General features: G+C 48.3%; 1 protein-coding gene across 1 annotated transcript in view; it reads right to left on the bottom strand.

Moving 5' to 3' along the window:
- LOC119098938 (prisilkin-39-like) overlaps positions 1-22,055 on the bottom strand; it is a 39,402-nt gene that overhangs the window by 12,716 nt on the left and 4,631 nt on the right. Inside the window, exon 3 of the mRNA XM_037221996.1 lies at positions 12,311-12,448. Within this exon, the coding sequence (XP_037077891.1) occupies positions 12,311-12,448 (138 nt within the window). The remainder of the gene's footprint in view (positions 1-12,310; positions 12,449-22,055) is intronic.

A 22,055-nucleotide genomic window follows, 5' to 3' on the forward strand; every position in this document is an offset into this window, starting at 1 on the left:
TGCCTTTTACGTTATGACTGATGGTGAAAGGCTAGTGAAGACCCAAAAAAGACATGAAGCTCTCTGGTTCCTGACTAAAAGGCCTACAAAAGTGCGAAAAAGTTTATTGGGAGACTACCTGAAAGTCACCTTGGCAGTGATGACGTCATATAACGTCATACGATCGTCGTTATAGAGGTTATAAAGGTTATAAAAAGAGAACACGAGCGATGATGCGGCACGCATGGTACAATCCGCGGAAGGTGATTGGCTGTTGAAAAAAAAATTCGCTGTGAATGCGTGTCGCGAGCCTAATGGCGAGCACTTTCTGGTTGTCTGGCACTTGTGGTCAACTGGGCACTTAAGAAAATACCACCGGCCCTGTCTGCAAAGATAGTGCAGTACCGAAGAACGGCACGCTTCCGAATGTTATAAAAAAGGCAAGACACGACGGCAAATTCACCTTTTTCTCGCACTGACGTTTTCTGTTGTTTTACTGACGTATTTTTTACAGACAGCTCAGTTAGCGTCTTGTATACCGGAGTAAGGTGCCCTGCACGGTTTTATAGGTTAGCCAGACATTGTAACATTGAAGAAATATTATAGTAATTTTAGATATATAGATTTTGCTAAATATTCGTCACATGTCGAATGACAAGTTTAAATCTTTAACAAAATAATTGTGTCCTTCAAGTGTGAACTCTTGAGTTGTGTTACTATGAACCCCTTTTGGGACTCTGTTTTTGAAGGGAGCTCAAAGCGAAATGCGGTGTTGTAACCGAAAGCCTGTGCGGATATTGCAAGAAAACCTGCAATTTGATAGCCCCGCGGGTTATGCAAGTATGGGATTACACTGATTTGACATTCGAGTGTAAATCAAGCGTTTCAAATGGGTGTGATCGTTGATGAGACGTGCCAATGGCTTGTATTGATCTTGATGTAATGGGAAGGGTGCGTGTAAGGTTTGTAGTTCTAACAGAGAACATTGTTTGGTATTCTTTAAACCTAATAAATCCCAATAAAATGGTATGGTTTGATACCTGCTCTAGGTTTGCGATTTAACATGACAAAGTTATGATGGCGTCAAACTGAAAGAAACACTGGCATCTATGATTCAGGGGTGCTCAAAGGCAATTTGCTGTTTCATTATGATCTTGCCATAATTTCGAACCCATTGGGATATTCCACCATGTAATGAATCCCTTGCACGCCATTATATTAGCAATTCATTTAGGCAGTGGGGACAGGTCAGTGCGGCTCATTAATGAACATGCTTGGTCTGAGCATTTCAATTGTGTGAGATGCTGGGTACGGAGGAAGATGGAGAAGCATTGTAGTTGGTTTCCTGGACAGCACTTAATAGTATTTTTATCATGTGCCTTGTGTGCACCGGCAGCTTCATCACTTCCTTGCATTTCGCCCATCTAACTGCTACCACATGCACTTGTCAGGCCTTCATCATTGAGCAAGGTCAGCCGGTTCGCAGTGTCTTTTCACGACACTGAATGTTTTCTTGTTATGCATGTGCGACTACTTGTGTGAACTGCATTTTTAACACGCGCCCGGGTAGTCATTTGGATACCCTTCGCTCGGGTGAAGTGTAAATTTGACCCCCTGAGATCTCGGGAACTAAGAGAGCTAGACACACCAAATTCATGGAGTGTCTTGACCTGTACGCAATTTCCTAGGTCAAAGTTTGAAGTTAGTAAGTCATGACCGTCGGGTCAAACAGGGTCAAACAAGGTCATATTCCAGAATGGTGTCCAAAAGAACCCTAGAACCTAGGCAACTGTTTGAAGAAAAATTTCACGCACTCATTAAGGGTCAGTGACCTTGTTTGACCTTTTAACACACACCAGGGTCACCGGTTGGTCAATCTTTGCTCGGGTGAAGGGGATCAATCTGACCCCCTGAGATCCCCGGAATGAAGAGCGCTAGAGAGACAAAATTCACAGCGTGTGTTGAACTGTACGTGAACTCACTTAGGTCAAAGTTTAAAGCTCTTAGGTCATGACCTCCGGGTCAGATAAGATCAAGCATGGTTAAATTCCAGATTAGTCTCCAAAGGACCCCTAGTCATGATGAGCAGAATGATACAAAAGGGTTTTGAGTTGTGCATTTGGATAAGCGACAAAGATTACGCTAGGCAGTATGTTCCTAAAAACAAAGTGTTGACCTGGGTCATTTTAGGTCAGTGACCTATTCTGACTTATATGAAGTCCATGGAGGGTGTAAAATACGGTTCCTGCCATCAATATGTTCGAAATGAGCACCAGAAACAAGCCCATACAGCAAGCTCTAGAGTAATAAAACAGTTTGGTATTACCTTGGTCTGACATTCATACCTGACCCTAGGTCAATGCTTTTTGTGTATGCAATTGTTGTGTTGCCTAAGAAAAGATCTCAGTGATGCACGGATTCGTCTAACACTCCGTTGTTTGGTCGGATTGAACGATTCTCTAGAACGTGCCTTCGCTGGAACCATGACCTGACTCGTACTTACCATAGGTCAGCGACCTTACAAGGTACTTCTAAATGTTCATTGTCACACATTTTGTTATTTAATTGTCTACAGCTATGCAAAATTTTGCGCGGCTTCACCGCGCCGTTTGGAAATCATTTCGGGAAACCCTCGGAGGGGTAAATTTGACCCCTACCCGAGCGCGTGTTAAGTGAAGCAGTCTGATGGTTGTAGCATGTTGCATAGCTGTGGAGCAGAAGACATGACTGCATTTTTGTCACAGATTTTGCAGGGATTACAGAACAAAAACTGTACCATTGTTTAGTATGTCATGCCACAGTACAGCATTGAGGTAGTGCTACAATGACACTGTTAACCCGTGCCATTATGCAATGTGCCGCATTGGTTGACAAGATTGTGTGAAGCCCGTGAGATAACAGTTTGTAATTTATGAATAACTGGTAATACCTCATTTAACAACGCTAAATGACTGTTATCAGCGAGAATGCTTTTCCACCACAGTGGTGATATCAGGGTTAACTAGGAATTACATAAATAATCCTAAGCAAGAAAAACATTCATGGTAGCTCATCCCTACCATCTTTGCCACGGCATTAGCAATGTTCTGGCAATCAATTCACAGTAACGTTACAGATTTATTGATTTTTGCATGCAACTGCGTTATAATTACACAAGTTGGTAACTACTGCGCACATTACATAATATCAATGTCAGGACTACAGCACTGCAGGCAGGGATAAGCTGACAATACAATACGTATGTCAAACAGTCCACCAAGGCTTTTCTTACGACCGATACCGAGACAAAAAATCCCCAAACAAGCCATTCACTAATCGACCGCCCAACACAGCGCCCGCGACAAGAATGGCCGGTTGGCGTCAGCTTTCGTGCGTTTCTACGCATTCTTTAGTTCTTGCTGCCACATGCTGCCAGGTATTGCTGGCGTTACAAAACCACTCCATGACGCCATCAAACAATGGCGTAATGAGGCGCCTTTTTCAAGCTTTGAAATTTTGCTAGTTAGGGTCGTTTTTGAGCCTGGAAAGTTTACCAATAGTTACAAGCAAACTTTTCGCATCATATCTGACGCTTATCTCATTATATTTAAATGGGGAACATTCCTTTTCAAATGTTGTACAATTTCTCTGCAGCATAATCCAACTGAGAACTTGCATACACTTCATACCTAATTTGCATCAATATACCAGGCACCCAAACATGTCTGGTATGCACTCAACAGTGAACAATCTGTAGGGAATGAAGGAGACAATGCAAAGCATGGAATGTATTTTTTACCTTAATTCCCTTCGCACTGTTCACTCTCGGGAGCATATCAGACATGTTTTGGCGGCTGGTGAATTAATCCAATTCTTACATGAATGAAATGCAAATTGGCAGTTGGAACATTTTGCAAAGTAACTGGTCATTATTTTAAGCCATAGATGGTGTCTTTAAAGATAATCGGGTAGGAAGAAAAAGCTGAAGTCGCACCACAACATATAGGACCAATAAAAATATAAGTAGTTTAATAAAGATAGAGCCCTAGAGTTCATGCCCATATACTTCGTAGCTTTCCAAAAGATTCAGCGACTTTTTAAAAGTTACAAGTCATCATTGGTAAAAACGGGCATAAAAGAGACAGTTGGAAACCTGGTAAAAATAGCCTAACACATCACAAATCGGTCAAGGGACCATCTCGGTGATTGCACTATTGCATTCACATTGTCGCATCACACAATCGAACTCACACACGCACCCACTCATGTGCCAACATTCGTCTCACTCATTAGAAACTCCATAATTGGCGCTTGAATCGGCCTAGACTCTGAATATTGCGCAAGTCGGGCGGTAGACAGTTATTCAGATTCAGAGTGCGCTACAGTGATACAATATGCCGATGACACACAGATTTTGGTAACGAGAAAGACATGTGCAATGCAACAGCTTGTCGCAAACATGGAGAATATCTTGTCAGTTGTATTGGACTGGTTCAACAACCACTCTATGAAAGTCAATGCAACAAAAACACAGTTAGTGGTTTTCGGGACGAAGGCTATGCTGCGTCATATGCCTCCCGTGCATGTCGAGTTCGGGTCAGCTGTCATCACTGAAAGCAGTGCTGTCAAAAACCTGGGTGTGGTGATGGACAGAAATCTCTCATTTGTACCGCACATTGATCAGCTTGTTGCCAGGTCGACGGGCGCTCTGATGGCCCTGTCCCATGCCAAGCATGTACTCCCAAGAGATACCATCGTTCGCATTGTCGGAGCTCTAGTTCTTTCTTCCATTAGATACTATATAGCACTATATGGTACTCACGGAGCCACCCAGTTCCATCGCGTGCAAAAACTCGTGAACTTCTGTGCGCGGGTTGTGAGCGGAAGGAGAAGGTGTGACCATATATCGGATGTTGTCAGGGATCTACGATGGTTAGTGCTGATCAGCTCGTCACCTATCACATGTTGTGCCCGCCCAAAAATGCCTTACGTGTCAGCCACCAGATATGGTCGCGATGTTCACACGTGCTGAGCACACTCATGAAATGCGACAGGCTAACCAGCTGAGGCGCCCCCGAGTGGTGAGCAACTCTGGCACTCGCCGATTTAGCTACAGAGCATCGGATTGATTTAACTGTCTACCGCCCGACTTGCGCAATATTCAGAGTCTAGGCCGATTCAAGCGCCAATTATGGAGTTTCTAATGAGTGAGACGAATGTTGGCACATGAGTGGGTGCGTGTGTGAGTTCGATTGTGTGATGCGACAATGTGAATGCAATAGTGCAATCACCGAGATGGTCCCTTGACCGATTTGTGATGTGTTAGGCTATTTTTACCAGGTTTCCAACTGTCTCTTTTATGCCCGTTTTTACCAATGATGACTTGTAACTTTTAAAAAGTCGCTGAATCTTTTGGAAAGCTACGAAGTATATGGGCATGAACTCTAGGGCTCTATCTTTATTAAACTACTTATATTTTTATTGGTCCTATATGTTGTGGTGCGACTTCAGCTTTTTCTTCCTACCCGATTATCTTTAAAGACACCATCTATGGCTTAAAATAATGACCAGTTACTTTGCAAAATGTTCCAACTGCCAATTTGCATTTCATTCATGTAAGAATTGGATTAATTCACCAGCCGCCAAAACATGTCTGATATGCTCCCGAGAGTGAACAGTGCGAAGGGAATTAAGGTAAAAAATACATTCCATGCTTTGCATTGTCTCCTTCATTCCCTACAGATTGTTCACTGTTGAGTGCATACCAGACATGTTTGGGTGCCTGGTATATTGATGCAAATTAGGTATGAAGTGTATGCAAGTTCTCAGTTGGATTATGCTGCAGAGAAATTGTACAACATTTGAAAAGGAATGTTCCCCATTTAAATATAATGAGATAAGCGTCAGATATGATGCGAAAAGTTTGCTTGTAACTATTGGTAAACTTTCCAGGCTCAAAAACGACCCTAACTAGCAAAATTTCAAAGCTTGAAAAAGGCGCCTCATTACGCCATTGTTTGATGGCGTCATGGAGTGGTTTTGTAACGCCAGCAATACCTGGCAGCATGTGGCAGCAAGAACTAAAGAATGCGTAGAAACGCACGAAAGCTGACGCCAACCGGCCATTCTTGTCGCGGGCGCTGTGTTGGGCGGTCGATTAGTGAATGGCTTGTTTGGGGATTTTTTGTCTCGGTATCGGTCGTAAGAAAAGCCTTGGTGGACTGTTTGACATACGTATTGTATTGTCAGCTTATCCCTGCCTGCAGTGCTGTAGTCCTGACATTGATATTATGTAATGTGCGCAGTAGTTACCAACTTGTGTAATTATAACGCAGTTGCATGCAAAAATCAATAAATCTGTAACGTTACTGTGAATTGATTGCCAGAACATTGCTAATGCCGTGGCAAAGATGGTAGGGATGAGCTACCATGAATGTTTTTCTTGCTTAGGATTATTTATGTAATTCCTAGTTAACCCTGATATCACCACTGTGGTGGAAAAGCATTCTCGCTGATAACAGTCATTTAGCGTTGTTAAATGAGGTATTACCAGTTATTCATAAATTACAAACTGTTATCTCACGGGCTTCACACAATCTTGTCAACCAATGCGGCACATTGCATAATGGCACGGGTTAACAGTGTCATTGTAGCACTACCTCAATGCTGTACTGTGGCATGACATACTAAACAATGGTGTAGTTTTTGTTCTGTAATCCCTGCAAAATCTGTGACAAAAATGCAGTCATGTCTTCTGCTCCACAGCTATGCAACATGCTACAACCATCAGACTGCTTCACTTAACACGCGCTCGGGTAGGGGTCAAATTTACCCCTCCGAGGGTTTCCCGAAATGATTTCCAAACGGCGCGGTGAAGCCGCGCCAAATTTTGCATAGCTGTAGACAATTAAATAACAAAATGTGTGACAATGAACATTTAGAAGTACCTTGTAAGGTCGCTGACCTATGGTAAGTACGAGTCAGGTCATGGTTCCAGCGAAGGCACGTTCTAGAGAATCGTTCAATCCGACCAAACAACGGAGTGTTAGACGAATCCGTGCATCACTGAGATCTTTTCTTAGGCAACACAACAATTGCATACACAAAAAGCATTGACCTAGGGTCAGGTATGAATGTCAGACCAAGGTAATACCAAACTGTTTTATTACTCTAGAGCTTGCTGTATGGGCTTGTTTCTGGTGCTCATTTCGAACATATTGATGGCAGGAACCGTATTTTACACCCTCCATGGACTTCATATAAGTCAGAATAGGTCACTGACCTAAAATGACCCAGGTCAACACTTTGTTTTTAGGAACATACTGCCTAGCGTAATCTTTGTCGCTTATCCAAATGCACAACTCAAAACCCTTTTGTATCATTCTGCTCATCATGACTAGGGGTCCTTTGGAGACTAATCTGGAATTTAACCATGCTTGATCTTATCTGACCCGGAGGTCATGACCTAAGAGCTTTAAACTTTGACCTAAGTGAGTTCACGTACAGTTCAACACACGCTGTGAATTTTGTCTCTCTAGCGCTCTTCATTCCGGGGATCTCAGGGGGTCAGATTGATCCCCTTCACCCGAGCAAAGATTGACCAACCGGTGACCCTGGTGTGTGTTAAAAGGTCAAACAAGGTCACTGACCCTTAATGAGTGCGTGAAATTTTTCTTCAAACAGTTGCCTAGGTTCTAGGGTTCTTTTGGACACCATTCTGGAATATGACCTTGTTTGACCCTGTTTGACCCGACGGTCATGACTTACTAACTTCAAACTTTGACCTAGGAAATTGCGTACAGGTCAAGACACTCCATGAATTTGGTGTGTCTAGCTCTCTTAGTTCCCGAGATCTCAGGGGGTCAAATTTACACTTCACCCGAGCGAAGGGTATCCAAATGACTACCCGGGCGCGTGTTAAAAATGCAGTTCACACAAGTAGTCGCACATGCATAACAAGAAAACATTCAGTGTCGTGAAAAGACACTGCGAACCGGCTGACCTTGCTCAATGATGAAGGCCTGACAAGTGCATGTGGTAGCAGTTAGATGGGCGAAATGCAAGGAAGTGATGAAGCTGCCGGTGCACACAAGGCACATGATAAAAATACTATTAAGTGCTGTCCAGGAAACCAACTACAATGCTTCTCCATCTTCCTCCGTACCCAGCATCTCACACAATTGAAATGCTCAGACCAAGCAGACCAAGCATGTTCATTAATGAGCCGCACTGACCTGTCCCCACTGCCTAAATGAATTGCTAATATAATGGCGTGCAAGGGATTCATTACATGGTGGAATATCCCAATGGGTTCGAAATTATGGCAAGATCATAATGAAACAGCAAATTGCCTTTGAGCACCCCTGAATCATAGATGCCAGTGTTTCTTTCAGTTTGACGCCATCATAACTTTGTCATGTTAAATCGCAAACCTAGAGCAGGTATCAAACCATACCATTTTATTGGGATTTATTAGGTTTAAAGAATACCAAACAATGTTCTCTGTTAGAACTACAAACCTTACACGCACCCTTCCCATTACATCAAGATCAATACAAGCCATTGGCACGTCTCATCAACGATCACACCCATTTGAAACGCTTGATTTACACTCGAATGTCAAATCAGTGTAATCCCATACTTGCATAACCCGCGGGGCTATCAAATTGCAGGTTTTCTTGCAATATCCGCACAGGCTTTCGGTTACAACACCGCATTTCGCTTTGAGCTCCCTTCAAAAACAGAGTCCCAAAAGGGGTTCATAGTAACACAACTCAAGAGTTCACACTTGAAGGACACAATTATTTTGTTAAAGATTTAAACTTGTCATTCGACATGTGACGAATATTTAGCAAAATCTATACGCGTCACCACGGCGTGAGCCGAGAGTTCCTAGAAACATCACATGGAGTAATCCGATGAAACACTTGATCAGTTTTCCGGAACTTTTAGCCAGATTGGGAGACTAAACACCGACAGGAAAACACGTCAATGACGCGAACTGTGAGGGTATAGTCAATCGCTTGTGCCTTGTGCTGCCATGAGAAAGCTAACTGTGCGTGTGCCCTTAGCAGCCTAGCCTCGAGTGTCGGCTTTGCTCGTAATCCCATTAAGGCCGACAGCCATCCACCGTGCAGACGACATACTGGCCTCACATCCCGCTCCGTGGCGGTCGTACGCGCTCCAAAGCTTCCCTGTCGTGTTCATCACTCACAGGGGTATGGTAGCCACTTAGATATCACTGTGTTCGGAAAACGTGAGCAATGGTAGAGAGGGCCGGGTGTGATGATGCATGAATAAGTTGCCATTAAACAGTTGCCGGTACTTTTGCAAGTTTTTCTGCTCTCGAGAAGAAGGAGCATAGCACGGCGTGGCATGAGCACTCACTGGCACGGCTGTGGTCGCCGGCTCACGCTCGCTCACGGCATCGTTTGTGGTCTTGGTGTGCCATGCCATATAAATATCCTCTATAGTGATGTGTTAGCCACCGTACGAACAACGGCGGATGGACAAAGATCTATGCGATGATGCGATAAATTTCGACTGCGCAGCAATGCTCCGTTAACGTATAATGAATTGTCAATGTATGAAAAGTCAAGAAGACATTGAAGATAACGATGCGCTCAGTTCTCCTTAACTGCTTTCTGGTCCATGTGGCAAATTAATTTTTTCTTCAAGTAGGTGCTCGCATGTGGTTGGAAAGCCATCATGTGGAAGGAGATTTACTAAAGCCCCAGTCCTAAACCGTGGATGGTGTTCGACATACATGTAGCTCTCGACCGAACGGGCAAAACAACTCTGAGCTCTTCTGAGCGGTGTCACACGGCCTGACATCCTGTCAGGGTATACGGTATGAGATATCCGCATCCTCCAGCTGCAGAGGTCCGCCTGGCTCCGACCGTAAGACGGTGGGGACGGTTTAGAAAGGTCGGCTTCTTCCAAAATGCCATGCCGGATCCCGGCTCACCCTGGCGAGGTGGTGATCTGATGATACAATTTGAAACAGCACATGGACAACAGGAACAGAGATTTCGCGCTTGCATCTCATCTCGCTAACGAAGCGAACTCATGACTTTGCACTGGCAAAGCGTAAAGAAATCTGGATATTTCCAGTTGTGGAAAGTCTACTGAACCCATTACATTGTACATGGAAACAAATGCTAAACAGTTGTAGGAAAGTTCAGACATATTTTATCCCATACAGCCACCAGAACTGGACAGTTTTACTCTTTCTTTTTCACAACATCCGAATGCGCCACAACAGCCGCAATGCCATATTCGTATTGGAGTATCAAACTCGGGATCTTATATGTTGTGTGTGCTGTCCTTAGAGGGACGTATCATTCAACAGCATGAAATAAAGTTACGTTGTTGTTTGTTATGCTGCGTACACGCAAGGGTAGTAAGAATAAGCTGTTCAAAAATGCTGCTGTGTCACTGACATGCGCACTTAGCAAAGCAGCAAAACAACGTGGCATATTTATCAATATCTCATTGAGCAAATTTCTGTTGCCACAAAATGATCGCGGAAAAAAATAGTTGGCAACTGATATCTAGACCTTCGTTTATGACTCACATAGCCTGCTGACCAGCTTTCGGATCTTAATCGCAGTAAAATATACGTCATATGCTGAACTGCATCTTTTACGTAGACCTGTGCGCAGATACCTGTTTTGAAGGAGATGGCAACGTAAATGGAAAGCACATATAAATTAAAAGTATACTTTGAAAACTAATGGCCGTTGCGGTAGCGGTGAAACGCATCACATCAAGTGTGCCAAAACAAAACGCATGCGTAGCTCAGTCCGGTGTCGCTGAGCCCATCGTTGGAGCAGCAATAACCCAAGCACAGGAGCCGTCGCGTGTCCAACTTAGGAGTCGCGTGTTCAGGTCAGGATGATTCGCTTGTCCAGCTCAGGAACAGCGGCGTGTCCAAACAAAGCGTCACAGAACTCCAGGTCCCCTCCAATCTTCTCGGAAGGGCCAACAGACCCCTAAGAAACAGTGATAGAAAAAAATGGAAAATTCGGCACAAAGGCATTGTTGTGCAACGCGCCCTTCGTTACAACGCCACCTTCCCCGCACAAGCTACCTTTTGAAATTACCAGATACCGCACCCCAGCCCATCCCACCCTAACCCCCTTCGCTCTCGGAGTGTTCTAACCACGCCCTAGCCCCACCACATTTCACATGATATTCTCCATATGTTTTGTGACTTTTCGTCCGACCGTGAAGATAAATTGGCATAAGTTCAGTGGGAAAACCAAATTTCAGGGTTGGTTAGGTGAATCCCGATTTGGGATCGGTCATGTCATTGGGATGTTCCAATGTCTCCCCCCCGCCCTCGCCGAGTGCGGAGGTAGTTTCTGACCCACTCAAAAATCCTCACACCGCAGTTAATTATGAACCGGAGCCGCTTTCACTTGATCTGCTGAGTAACTACTAACACAAACTTTGTGTGCATTGGTGTGGACAGCTCCTGGATCTGAAAAGTTTCAATTGCCGTGCAGATATTCTCATCACAAGAAAAACAATCCAATGAAGCAGCACTCCTAAAACGACGATTTGGGCACCACCTCTCAAAACACCAGGGACGCTTCACGCAAGGCGTGAAGCGTCCGCAGGGCGTGAAGCGTCAAGACGCTTCACGCAAGGGTCGCAAGGCACTCCGGATCGTGCCTTGCGACCTGACTAGCAGCCCGGCGTTGTCGATCCCTCTTCTTTGGGCTCCTGGTGGCCATGTCAGGGATCTGGTGTGGATGTGAACTATTCAGTTGAAAGGTTGCTTCGTCGGTCCATCATGTTGCCGGCCATTTACATCGTTGGCATCGTTTGTCTCAGGTACAAATGATCATAAGAGTGCGGTGAAAACAGTTTATTCTACATGCGCCTGTATTTCTTAGCAATACGGACGGATAAATATATCACTCATGCAGCCTCACAGCCTCGCACACACATATGCGCTATTCCCAGCGCTCGCCGTCCATCCGTTTTAGTAGTTGCGGGCGGGGGCAGGAGCATTATAACGAGCAGGAGCCGGAGCAGGAGCATTGTACTGCCTGGGGGCAGGAGCGGGAGCGCTGTACTGCCTGGGAGCAGGAGCAGGAGCAGGAGCGGGAGCGTTGTACTGCCGAGGAGCAGGAGCAGGAGCCACAGGAGCGGGAGCGTTGTACTGCCGGGCAGCAGGAGCCGGGGCGCTGTAGCGGGCGGGAGCGGGGGCTGGGGCAGAGCCATAGCTCTGCTCGCCCTGGTACACCTGCGGCACGATCGGCAGCGGGTACTCGGTCGGCACCGGCGTCGGCAGGATGTCGCTAGACGGCTGGTAGCCGTTCTCGTCGGCAACAAACGTCACCTGGATGGGGTTGCCGTAGTCGTCGCTGTAGCTCCAGCCACCCTGCTGGACGTAGCCGCCGGTGGGCTGGCCGTACTCGGATTTGCCGTAACCGGCTTTGGGGCTGCCGTTCTCGTTACGTGAGATGCCGTTCTCGGTCTGGAAGCTGAACTGGTAGGTGCCGTCGCCCGGGTGGACGTTCTCCTCGCTGAGGATGGCGAAGGGCTGACCGTAGCCGGCCGGCTGCTGGTAGGAGGCCGGTGCCGCCGGCTGCTGGTAGGAGGCTGGTGCCGGGGCCGCCGGCCGCTGGTAGGAGGCGGGTGCCGGCTGCGGCCGCGGGCCATCAGCGCAGGCCAGAGCCGCCAGCGAGGCTACGATCAACTGGAAAAACACCCAAGTGACGTCAGAGCGAGTGCTGATCCGGCAGTGCATGCCGAGGCTGAAATCGCGACACACCTTTTTAACGTGATAAGACGTAGTTCAGCGCCTTTGTCAGGTCAGTTTCTCTCATCAGTGGATGCAGGGATCAAGGGATAGCTATGGAATATATGCGGCATCTCACAGCGCATTGACTGACGACGTGGCCTTTCACACCGATTGAGGGACTGCTGAAATTGCAGCCTACGTCCGCACGCCTGTTCTGATCTCTTCTGACAAGAGTGGTATCGTGCCAATCTGCCATCATAGCTAGTTTTGGACGTCAAATTACGCTCCTGATTTTTTATGGTAACCAATTTAAGCAAGCCATGGTAATATTGTGGTTCACCGGAATGGCTGTATACCCACCTGTTTACTAAACACACTGGCTTGGAAAGACACGGAAAAAATGAAAGATGATCAACGACCTTATCTAAAAGACCCTCCCTGGCGCCCCAACTGACAGCACAGACACCGCTGGAATACGAAAGGCATCCCTCATGTGAAGCACCGATCTCCCTGGCCGCACTCACCAGCTTCATGTTTGCCGTGGCGTTGTAAGATGGAGACCACTGCTGGCGAGTGACTGGTGCCTGGTGTCTGTGCGGCCGGGCTTTTATTTGGCCGTGGGAGGGCGACGCGGTTGGCCGTCACGCTGCCGCCGGCGGCGCTGCCCCACCTGACGCAACGCCCTCTGCAGTGGGCGACCCGTCCAGCCAGGCGACCAGACCACAACCGGCCTCCGGTCCACCGATCTCACGTGAGCCGGCCCGACCCAACGCCGCTTCCAAAGGGGCGGGGACGGCGGCACGGACCACGCACAGAAACATGTTCAGGCTAGAAGCAGAACGGTTAGCAAGTTACTAGGTTTTCCGGTACAGGCGACAGGCTGGCGCTCTGGGTTGCGCCACCTTCAGGTCGGCGTCGGAGCGGCACGGCCGCGCAATCGAACACCAGCCAATGATTCGCAGGGAAGCGGCCGATGACGGATGCCTTTTACGTTGTGACTGATGCTGAAAGGCTAGTGAAGATGCTGCACAATTTAGGGAACGATTCTGCAAAGATAGCTAATTGTCCGCGCATATTTAAAACACACGTAGCCACGGCGTGGCCCAACAGTGCCTATAAGCATCACATGGACGAATGCGATAAAACACTTAGTCAATTCTTCATCACTTTTAGCCAGATGGGGAGAGTAAATAACGAGAGGAAAACATGCCAATTACGCGAACTGCGTGGGCATGGCCGATTGCGTGTGCTTTGTGATGCCATGAAAATGCTGACGTTGTGCGTGCCCTTAACATGTCGGCCTTGAGTTTTGACTTGTCTCGTAATCCCAGTGAGGTCGAAACGCCATCCGCCGCGTGCAGTGCACACTGGCTGCCATCCCGCTGCGTGGCGGCAGTACACGCTCTACAGCTTACCCTGCCGTGTTCATCGCTCACGGGCGGGGTAGATCCCTAGATATCACCGGCTCGGAAAACGTAGCGCAATGGTAGACATGGGCGGGTGTGATGATGAATGAATAAGTTGCTATCGAACGGTTGCCGACGCTTTTTTCGGTTTTGCTGTCCTCGAGAAGAAGGAGCATAGCACGGCGTGACAAGAGCGCTCACTGGCACAGCTGTGGTCGCCGGCTCACCCTCGCTCACGGCATCGTTTGTGTCCGCCGTATGTCATGACATGCAAATATCCCCTATAGTGATGCGTTAGTTACTGTACAAAGAACGGCGAATGGACAAAGAACTGCGCGATGATGCGATAAATTTCGCCTGCGTGGTAATGCTCGGTTAGCATATGAATGGCAGTGAAAGAAAGGTCAACGAGATATTAAAGACAGATATTGAAGACAACAAATCTTCTGCATCTCAAAGACGTTCAGGCGGCTGACAAATTTATCCAATATAGGTATAAATTATCTGCAAGCTTGCAGTTGGAACATTTTGCAGGGAAATTGATCAGCACTTGAAGCCATAGATGGTGTCTTTAAACATGATCGGAAAAGAAGGAAAAATGAAGTTGTATTACAATTGAGTGGAACCAAGAAAAGCCAAAATAATTGGATTAAGATAGAGACAGAAAATGTTTGGTCAAAATTTGTTATCAGTTAACTGACTAAAAACTGCAAAAACGGGTGCTCAAGGTGTGATATTCACCTCATAAGTTTCATTAACAAAGCATTTCTTGAATTTTTCACTCCCACATTTCGGGAGTGGTGCAATTAAGTGGTCAAGTTTCTTCGGGTAAAGTTGGCGATGCTAGGACACTGAATATGGGTATGAGATTTGGACTTAACCTGTCTATTGCTTTCACCTTTCAGTTTTATATAAGAATGAAACGATCCGTGCTATCTGCAGTACACGCAATACTATACGCAATATCCGTACTATACGCAATACACGCTCTCCAGCTTCCCCTGTCGTGTTCGTCGCTCACGGGCAGGGTAGACACCTGGATGTCACTATGTTCGGAAATCGTGGCGCAATGGTAGGCAGAGCCGGGTATGGTAATGAATGAACAATTTGCCATTGAACAGTTGCGCCGGCACTTTTGCAAGTTTCCTGCTCTTGAGAAGAAGGAACATAGCACGGCGTGGCATGAGCAGTCACTGGCACGGCTGTGGTCACCGGCTCGCGCCCGCTAACGCCACCGTTTGTGGTCGCGGTGTGTCATGGCATGTAGATATCTCCTAGAGGGATGTGGTAGCCACCGCACGAACAACGGCGGATGGACAAAGAACTACGCGATGATGCGATAAGTTTCGACTGCGCAGCAATGCTTGGTTAACGTATGGTCAACGTATGGTCAATGGTCAGTGAATGAAAGGTCAACGAGATATTGAAGATTACGATGCGGTCAGTTCTCCTCAACTGCTTTCTGGTCCTGGCGGCAGCTGCAAATTTGTTTTTCACTAGTGTTTGTATTCAATTGGAATGTCATCATGTGAAAGAATATTTACTTGTGACCCAGCCCTAAGCCATGTAGTGTTGGGGTACATGCCACTCTCGACCAAACAGGCTGAAAGGCCCTTTTGACCAGTGTCACACGGCCTGACACCTTGTCACGGTTCACGGTATGTGATGTCCGCATTCTCCAGCTGCGGAGATCCGGCTGGCCACGACATTAAGACGGTGGAGACGGTTCAGAAACGTCACTTTCTTGCAAAATGTCCTCCGTATCCCGGCCCGCCCTAGCCAGCTAGTGATCTCACCGGCAAAAGCCGGCTGTTCGACAGATCTAACACGGCGTTCACCTGCAAACGTTAGATGAAGGTTATCTTAGTTATCACTGCAGTGCCGGTTTCTGAAGGCAAATTGCAAAGGAGAGGTTGAAATTTGAAACAGCACATAAATAAAATATTACAGAGATTTTACGGTTGTACCTCATGTCGGCAAGACAAAGGCATAGTCTTCTTAAATAGCCTGCATCAGCTCATGCCTTTGTGCTGGCAAAGCGTAAATAAAATTGGATATTTCAAGTCGTGGGAAGTCTGCTTAGCTCATTACATTGAGCATGGGCCAGCTAATATATGTACAGTTCTAGGAAATTGCAGGTACATTTCTTCCCATACAGCCACTGGAACTCGACAGTTTTACTCCTTCTATTTCACAACCTTCGAATGTGCCGCAACAGCGGCGATGCCATATTCGTATTGGAGTGTCAAACTCGGGATCTTATATGTTGTGTCTGATGTGCTTAGAGGGACGCATCATTCAACAGCATAAGGTAAATTCACCTTGTTGGTTTTTATGCTGCGTACAGGGGACAATTTTTAGCATAGAACTTTCTTTTTACCTTCATTTCCTACGAAGTGTTTACTCTTGGGTGCATATCAAGTAGGTTTGGGTGGCTGGCGAAGGAATCAAATTTGTGTATGAAGTATAAGCAAGTTTGCAGTTGGAACATTTTGCAGAGAAATTGGTCAGCATTTTAAGCGATAGATGGTGTTTATAACGATGATCAGAAAGGAAGGCAAAATGAAGTTGTATCACAATCGTATGGGACCAACAAAAATGAAAGCAATTAGATAAAGATAGACCTAGAGTTGTTTGGTCAAATTTTGTTGTCAACTAACTCGACTAAAAATTTCTGAAACTCAGTGTTCAAATTGTGATATTTAGCTTTTGGTTTGCATTTAGAAGGCATTCCGGAATTTTTTCGCTCCTGCATTTTGGGAGTGGTGCGTGTGACCACTGTTGAGACTGGTGGTGAGTGGTGTTTAGTGTAGTGGTGGTTCAGTGGTCAAGTTGCTTCGGGTAAAAGAAATACGTGGGGTAAAATTATCTACCACGCTTTGCTGGTGTTTGTATCAGGCTTTTCATTGTTGTGGTGTGACCCCCAAAAACTGAGGATGCGTGAAAACCTTGCATTTGACACACAGCTGAAGATTGTTATGCATTTTGTGAATAAACCAAACTTGGTATCTGCAAGTGGCTGGAGTCACTGACGCTCTCGAGCTTGAAGGTACCTGATGCCCGTGCTCTGTGCATACATAGGCATGATTCAGATGTAGGTGAGGCAGGATATAGCCATGAGTGTCCAGGTTCTATGTAGCCTTGTGTGTGCTTTATGGTTTCAAGTGAGCTCGGTTTTGGATGGCACCTTAGAACCTCTGAAAGGAAACTATGGGTTTGGCATCTGTGTTTGGGCAATATCAGGTTGGACTGAAAATTTACATAAAATATGGGGAAAGGGGGTGAAAAATTTCTCCTCGTAGGGTGTTGCTTTACACTCGAAGTCGGCAATTCCTAGACACTGGGCGTGGGTACGGGGATGTATATTTAACCTATATACTGTCTTCATATTTCAATTTCATACAACAATAAAACTGTTCGTGCTACCCAAAACTTAAACAGGTTTTCGTCGCGATGTCCCCGCTGATTGGATGGCCGGTGCGGGCTACCCGCTTTCTGCTGCGCGGTAGTCTTGCTGGAAGCATATCTGCCTCGGCAACTACTACCAGATTCGATAGAATCTTAGTTGGTGTGGTACATTGGTGGAGTTAGAATCCGCTCTCACGATAGAAATGGTGTTCCCCTCAATAACAATAGCTATGGACACCCGTGGAAATGCTGGAGCATCCGCTGTTGCCGGGCTGGCACAGGGGCACGGACGAGGAGCGGTGCTTAGCGGTACAGCATATCGCACAGGGGGCTGAACGCGCGCTTGGTCGGCCTTGACGATGAGTGAGCGTGGAGGGCTGCCGGCATGGAGTACGCGGCCAATAACACGGCGGATAACAGAGCAGGCACGTGGTCAAGAGCACGAAGGACGACGGCGCAGGCACGCGGACGAGAGCAAGACGGACAATGGCGCAGGCACGCGGACAAGAGCATGGCGAACAATGGCACAGGCACGCGGAGCGCCAGTCCTGTGCGGTCCAGCGGCTGCAGTAGTCCGGCTATGACACGTACAACTTCATAGATTAACTTGACTTCCGTGATTGTCACGAATATCTGCATGCATGTGGTCACAGTCACTCCTCCCTTTATCTTCACTCAAAAATTTGTGGTGACCACTGCGCGGGGTTCCAAGCTTCCTCTTTGTCTTTGGGCTGGTGGCACATGCCCCCTTTGACATGCTCTTACATTGTCTCATGAGGAAGGTTTGGAAGGATGGGAAAGCTTTCAGGCTCGGGGCACGTCAGCTAGAGTTCAGAAAGGCGATCAGTTATACAGGTCAGCCCGAGTCACGCAATGGGTATTGACAGAATGTCAAAGATCGTCCGGCAATAAACAATGATGCGCTTGCAATGTTGGTAGCAAAAAATGTGTTGTATCATTAGCTATGTTTAAAAAAAACATATTGCGCGCAAGGGCGTCATCCTTGTCACCAGGCGACCAAACCATACCGCTGCTGACTTCGATGACCGACGGTCGCAGAAGACGACGGAGGCCTGGAGGCGTTTCCTGCGTCTGAAGAACTTGTAGTGTAATGAACTAAAAGTGTATTGATCCGTTTGTCTGAGGGCTCAAGACCACGCTGCCGTTTACGACGTGGGTCCACGCGTCCATGACGTTCAGCAGGTTCGGGGAAAGTGGTCCTCCGATATCATCCAAGACGGGCCAGTGCATTTGCAGGCCTGTCCTGACCTCTTCGCCAAGACGGAAACGCTCCACAGAGATAAAAAGCCCGCGCGCTCGAAAGCATCTAAAGCGCAAGATCTGCATCAAGAGCCTCTCGACTCGGACGCTTCCGCACGTCCTGGTGGCGCCTCTTAAGCGGTTTTCTAGAGAAGGCGTTGCTAGAGAAGTCGAAAGGCCAGCTCAATGTTATTGTAAATTTCTCCGTCAGTGGCCTGAATCTCTCGCCCGACTCCGCCTGAAAGGCGTCCTGCAAGTACAACCTGTGCGGCGGGGCCTACCATTCTGACGCCCAACTCCGCCGGACAAGCGCACTGCAAGCACAACCTGTGCGACAGGGCCTCCCATTCTGACGCCCAACTCCGCCGGACAAGCGCCATGCAAGTACAACCTGTGCGACAGGGCCTCCCATTCTGACGCCCAACTCCGCCGGACAAGCGCCATGCAAGTACAATCTGTGCTCCCGCAGGGGTACCGCCTTCGGCCGGTGTAGGGAACTAGCACCCCCTCGGGTCCCAGCTCCGGTAACGGGTGGACAGCGCAAGCTGTTCCTCTCAGGGCGTAGTGACCCTGCCGGTACGTGAGCTCCTGCTCATTGTCCCGCCCGCTCTCTTTCCGTACCCGCTCTCCCGCATCCGGCTCACTCATCACTCCTAATGCTCGTTTTATCCGGGTCGCCGTGCCCCCTCACCCACGTCCCCGGGTTGATCGGATCCTGGTGGCTGAGGGACGCCTCGTGCGGGCCAGTCACGGCGCTCCCCAACACTCCACTTTGGCCAAGATATCCGGGGGCATGGGAGGCACGTGGGGACCCACACAGGTCTAGCGGCGTGTTGCTCGTGCTGCGGCTGGGTGCTTCGTGCGGGTCTCCGCTTGGGGTGCCAGGCCGTGCGCAGCGGCTTAAGGGGTCAAGGTACGGCGGCGCTGAACCACAGTCAGGACGGGGAGGGGTCTCCCCGGTTACACCTGGCCGTGTGGGAGGCGTCGTTCGCCTTGTATAGCACTGGGGTAGCCTTTGCAGCGACCGCTTCTCGAGGGAGTGTTGGACCGTCCTCCAGTTGGGCGCCGTGGTGGGTAGGGAGCCCCAGTGCCGAAGCCTCACTGAAATTTGCATGGTATCTTATAACAAAAAAAAACACCCGACCCCCGAAAGGGAGAAGGACCACGTTGGCCATAGCTAACCGTACTGTCGCATTAAGTCTGCCTGTGGGAAATGCGCTTCTTCCGAGCACACAACGGAATTATGCTACGGAATTATATAACGGAACTATGTTGTTTGGACGAACTGGGCGCTGAACTCCAATCTGGCAGCCCTGGCTCACCCATCCCCGCTGGAGCGGTCGAAGGAGACCGTGCTGCCAACCTCCTCGTCCCCCGCGGGAGGTTCGCCGTCGGTGGCAGAGAACGGGGATGGGCGGTAGTTCGGCGTGGCCGGGGTAACCAGGCGCTATCGGCTGCCCCCTTGTCTGCCAGCCCGACGACCAAAGCAACCTTGGCGAACGCGTGCTCGCGAACGGCAGAGACGCTAAGGCGTTACGAGGCAGACGGCGCGCCCGTAAGGCGAAGCGGGCACGCCTGGCAGACCAAGGGCGTGCCAAGACAGCCAACCGGCTGTCTGGAGCGGACCAGGTGACCGCTCCAACGGAGGAGGCCCCCCGCCGCCCCGAAAGCGCGTGGAAGCTCCCGCAGGCCCCTCCGACCCCAGATGGCGGCGGTTCCCGAATCCGCGTCAGGATCCGCCCGGTCTCTTTGGCAACGGGCTCTGAAGACAGGACCAGCATCCATCGGCCGGGCTCTAGCGCTGCTGAGTTCTTTTAAAACATTACGGTGCTTTTGAAGCCTCCTCGTTCAATTTCTCTTACAATGAAACTGTAGAGGTGTAAGTTCAATCACCCAGGACTTGCAGACAGTTTTAAGCGCGCACTGCCAGGTAGCCGTGTGTCCCCGGGAGACAAAGTTGGCGCCTGGTGCGGGCTCCAGCCTGAAAGGTTACACCACCTTCCGCATTGACATGGCAACAGACACCGTTGCTCGACTCTGCGATGCCAAGACTCTGCGCGTCTGGGAAACCAGAGGTACGGGGTTCGATTCCCCGCGGTGCCCGCCCTTCCTGCCAGGGTGAGAGGCAGGCGACGCCATATAGCCTCAGCAGCTGAGTGCGTCGTAAAGCCCCAATCACACACACACACACACACACACACACACACACACACACACACACACACACACACACACACACACACACACACACACACACACACACACACACACACACACACACACACACACACACACACACACACACACACACACACACACACACACACACACACACACACACACACACACACACACACACACACACACACACACACACACACACACACACACACAACACACACACACACACACACACACACACACACACACACACACACACACCACACACACACACACACACACACACACACACACACACACACACACCACACACACACACACACACACACACACACACACACACACACACACACACACACCACACACACACACACACACACACACACACACACACACACACACACACACACACACACACACACACACACACACACACACACACACACACACACACACACACACACACACACACACCGTTGCTTACGGTGGCGCTCTGTTAGCTGTACACCAAAGCGTACCTACACAGCGTCTGGTGTTAATAACAGGCTTGCAAGCCGTCGCAGCAACGGTGAATTTTAACCTCCGCACCATAGCTGTCTGCCTTCCCTTCTTATCACCTGGGGCCCCGTTTCCATCTGCGGAACTACGAGAGTTAGCCTCTCAACCTCCTCCACATCTGCTGGTTTTAGGCGATTTTAATGCACATCATGCTTTATTTGGGTGTGCTGCCACGAACACCCGCGGTAAGCTATATGAGGTTTTCGTGCGTAACGAAGGCTTGTGTGTTTTAAATACAGCAGCAAGAGCTCATTTGGTATTGCTATCAGGACGATCGTCAGTGCTAGATCTGAACATTTGTAGTCCGCAGTTGGTACCAGACTTCACTTGGGATGCTTCAGAGCACCCCCTCGGAAGTGACCATTTTCCAGTTTGGGTTCGGTACCGTTATGGTACTGTTCTTGGTGCTCAGCCTCAGCGTTGGAATTTGAAGAAGGCGGACTGGAGCGGACTTGAGACCCGCCTGGAGGAAATCTTTTCTAACGATTTCGACTCTGCGACGCCCAATGGGGAGGAATTCACGCCTC

The sequence above is a fragment of the Pollicipes pollicipes genome, unplaced genomic scaffold (genome assembly GCF_011947565.3).
Source record: "Pollicipes pollicipes isolate AB1234 unplaced genomic scaffold, Ppol_2.1 Scaffold_2555;HRSCAF=2994_pilon_pilon_pilon, whole genome shotgun sequence".
NCBI classification, from domain to species: domain Eukaryota; kingdom Metazoa; phylum Arthropoda; class Thecostraca; order Pollicipedomorpha; family Pollicipedidae; genus Pollicipes; species Pollicipes pollicipes.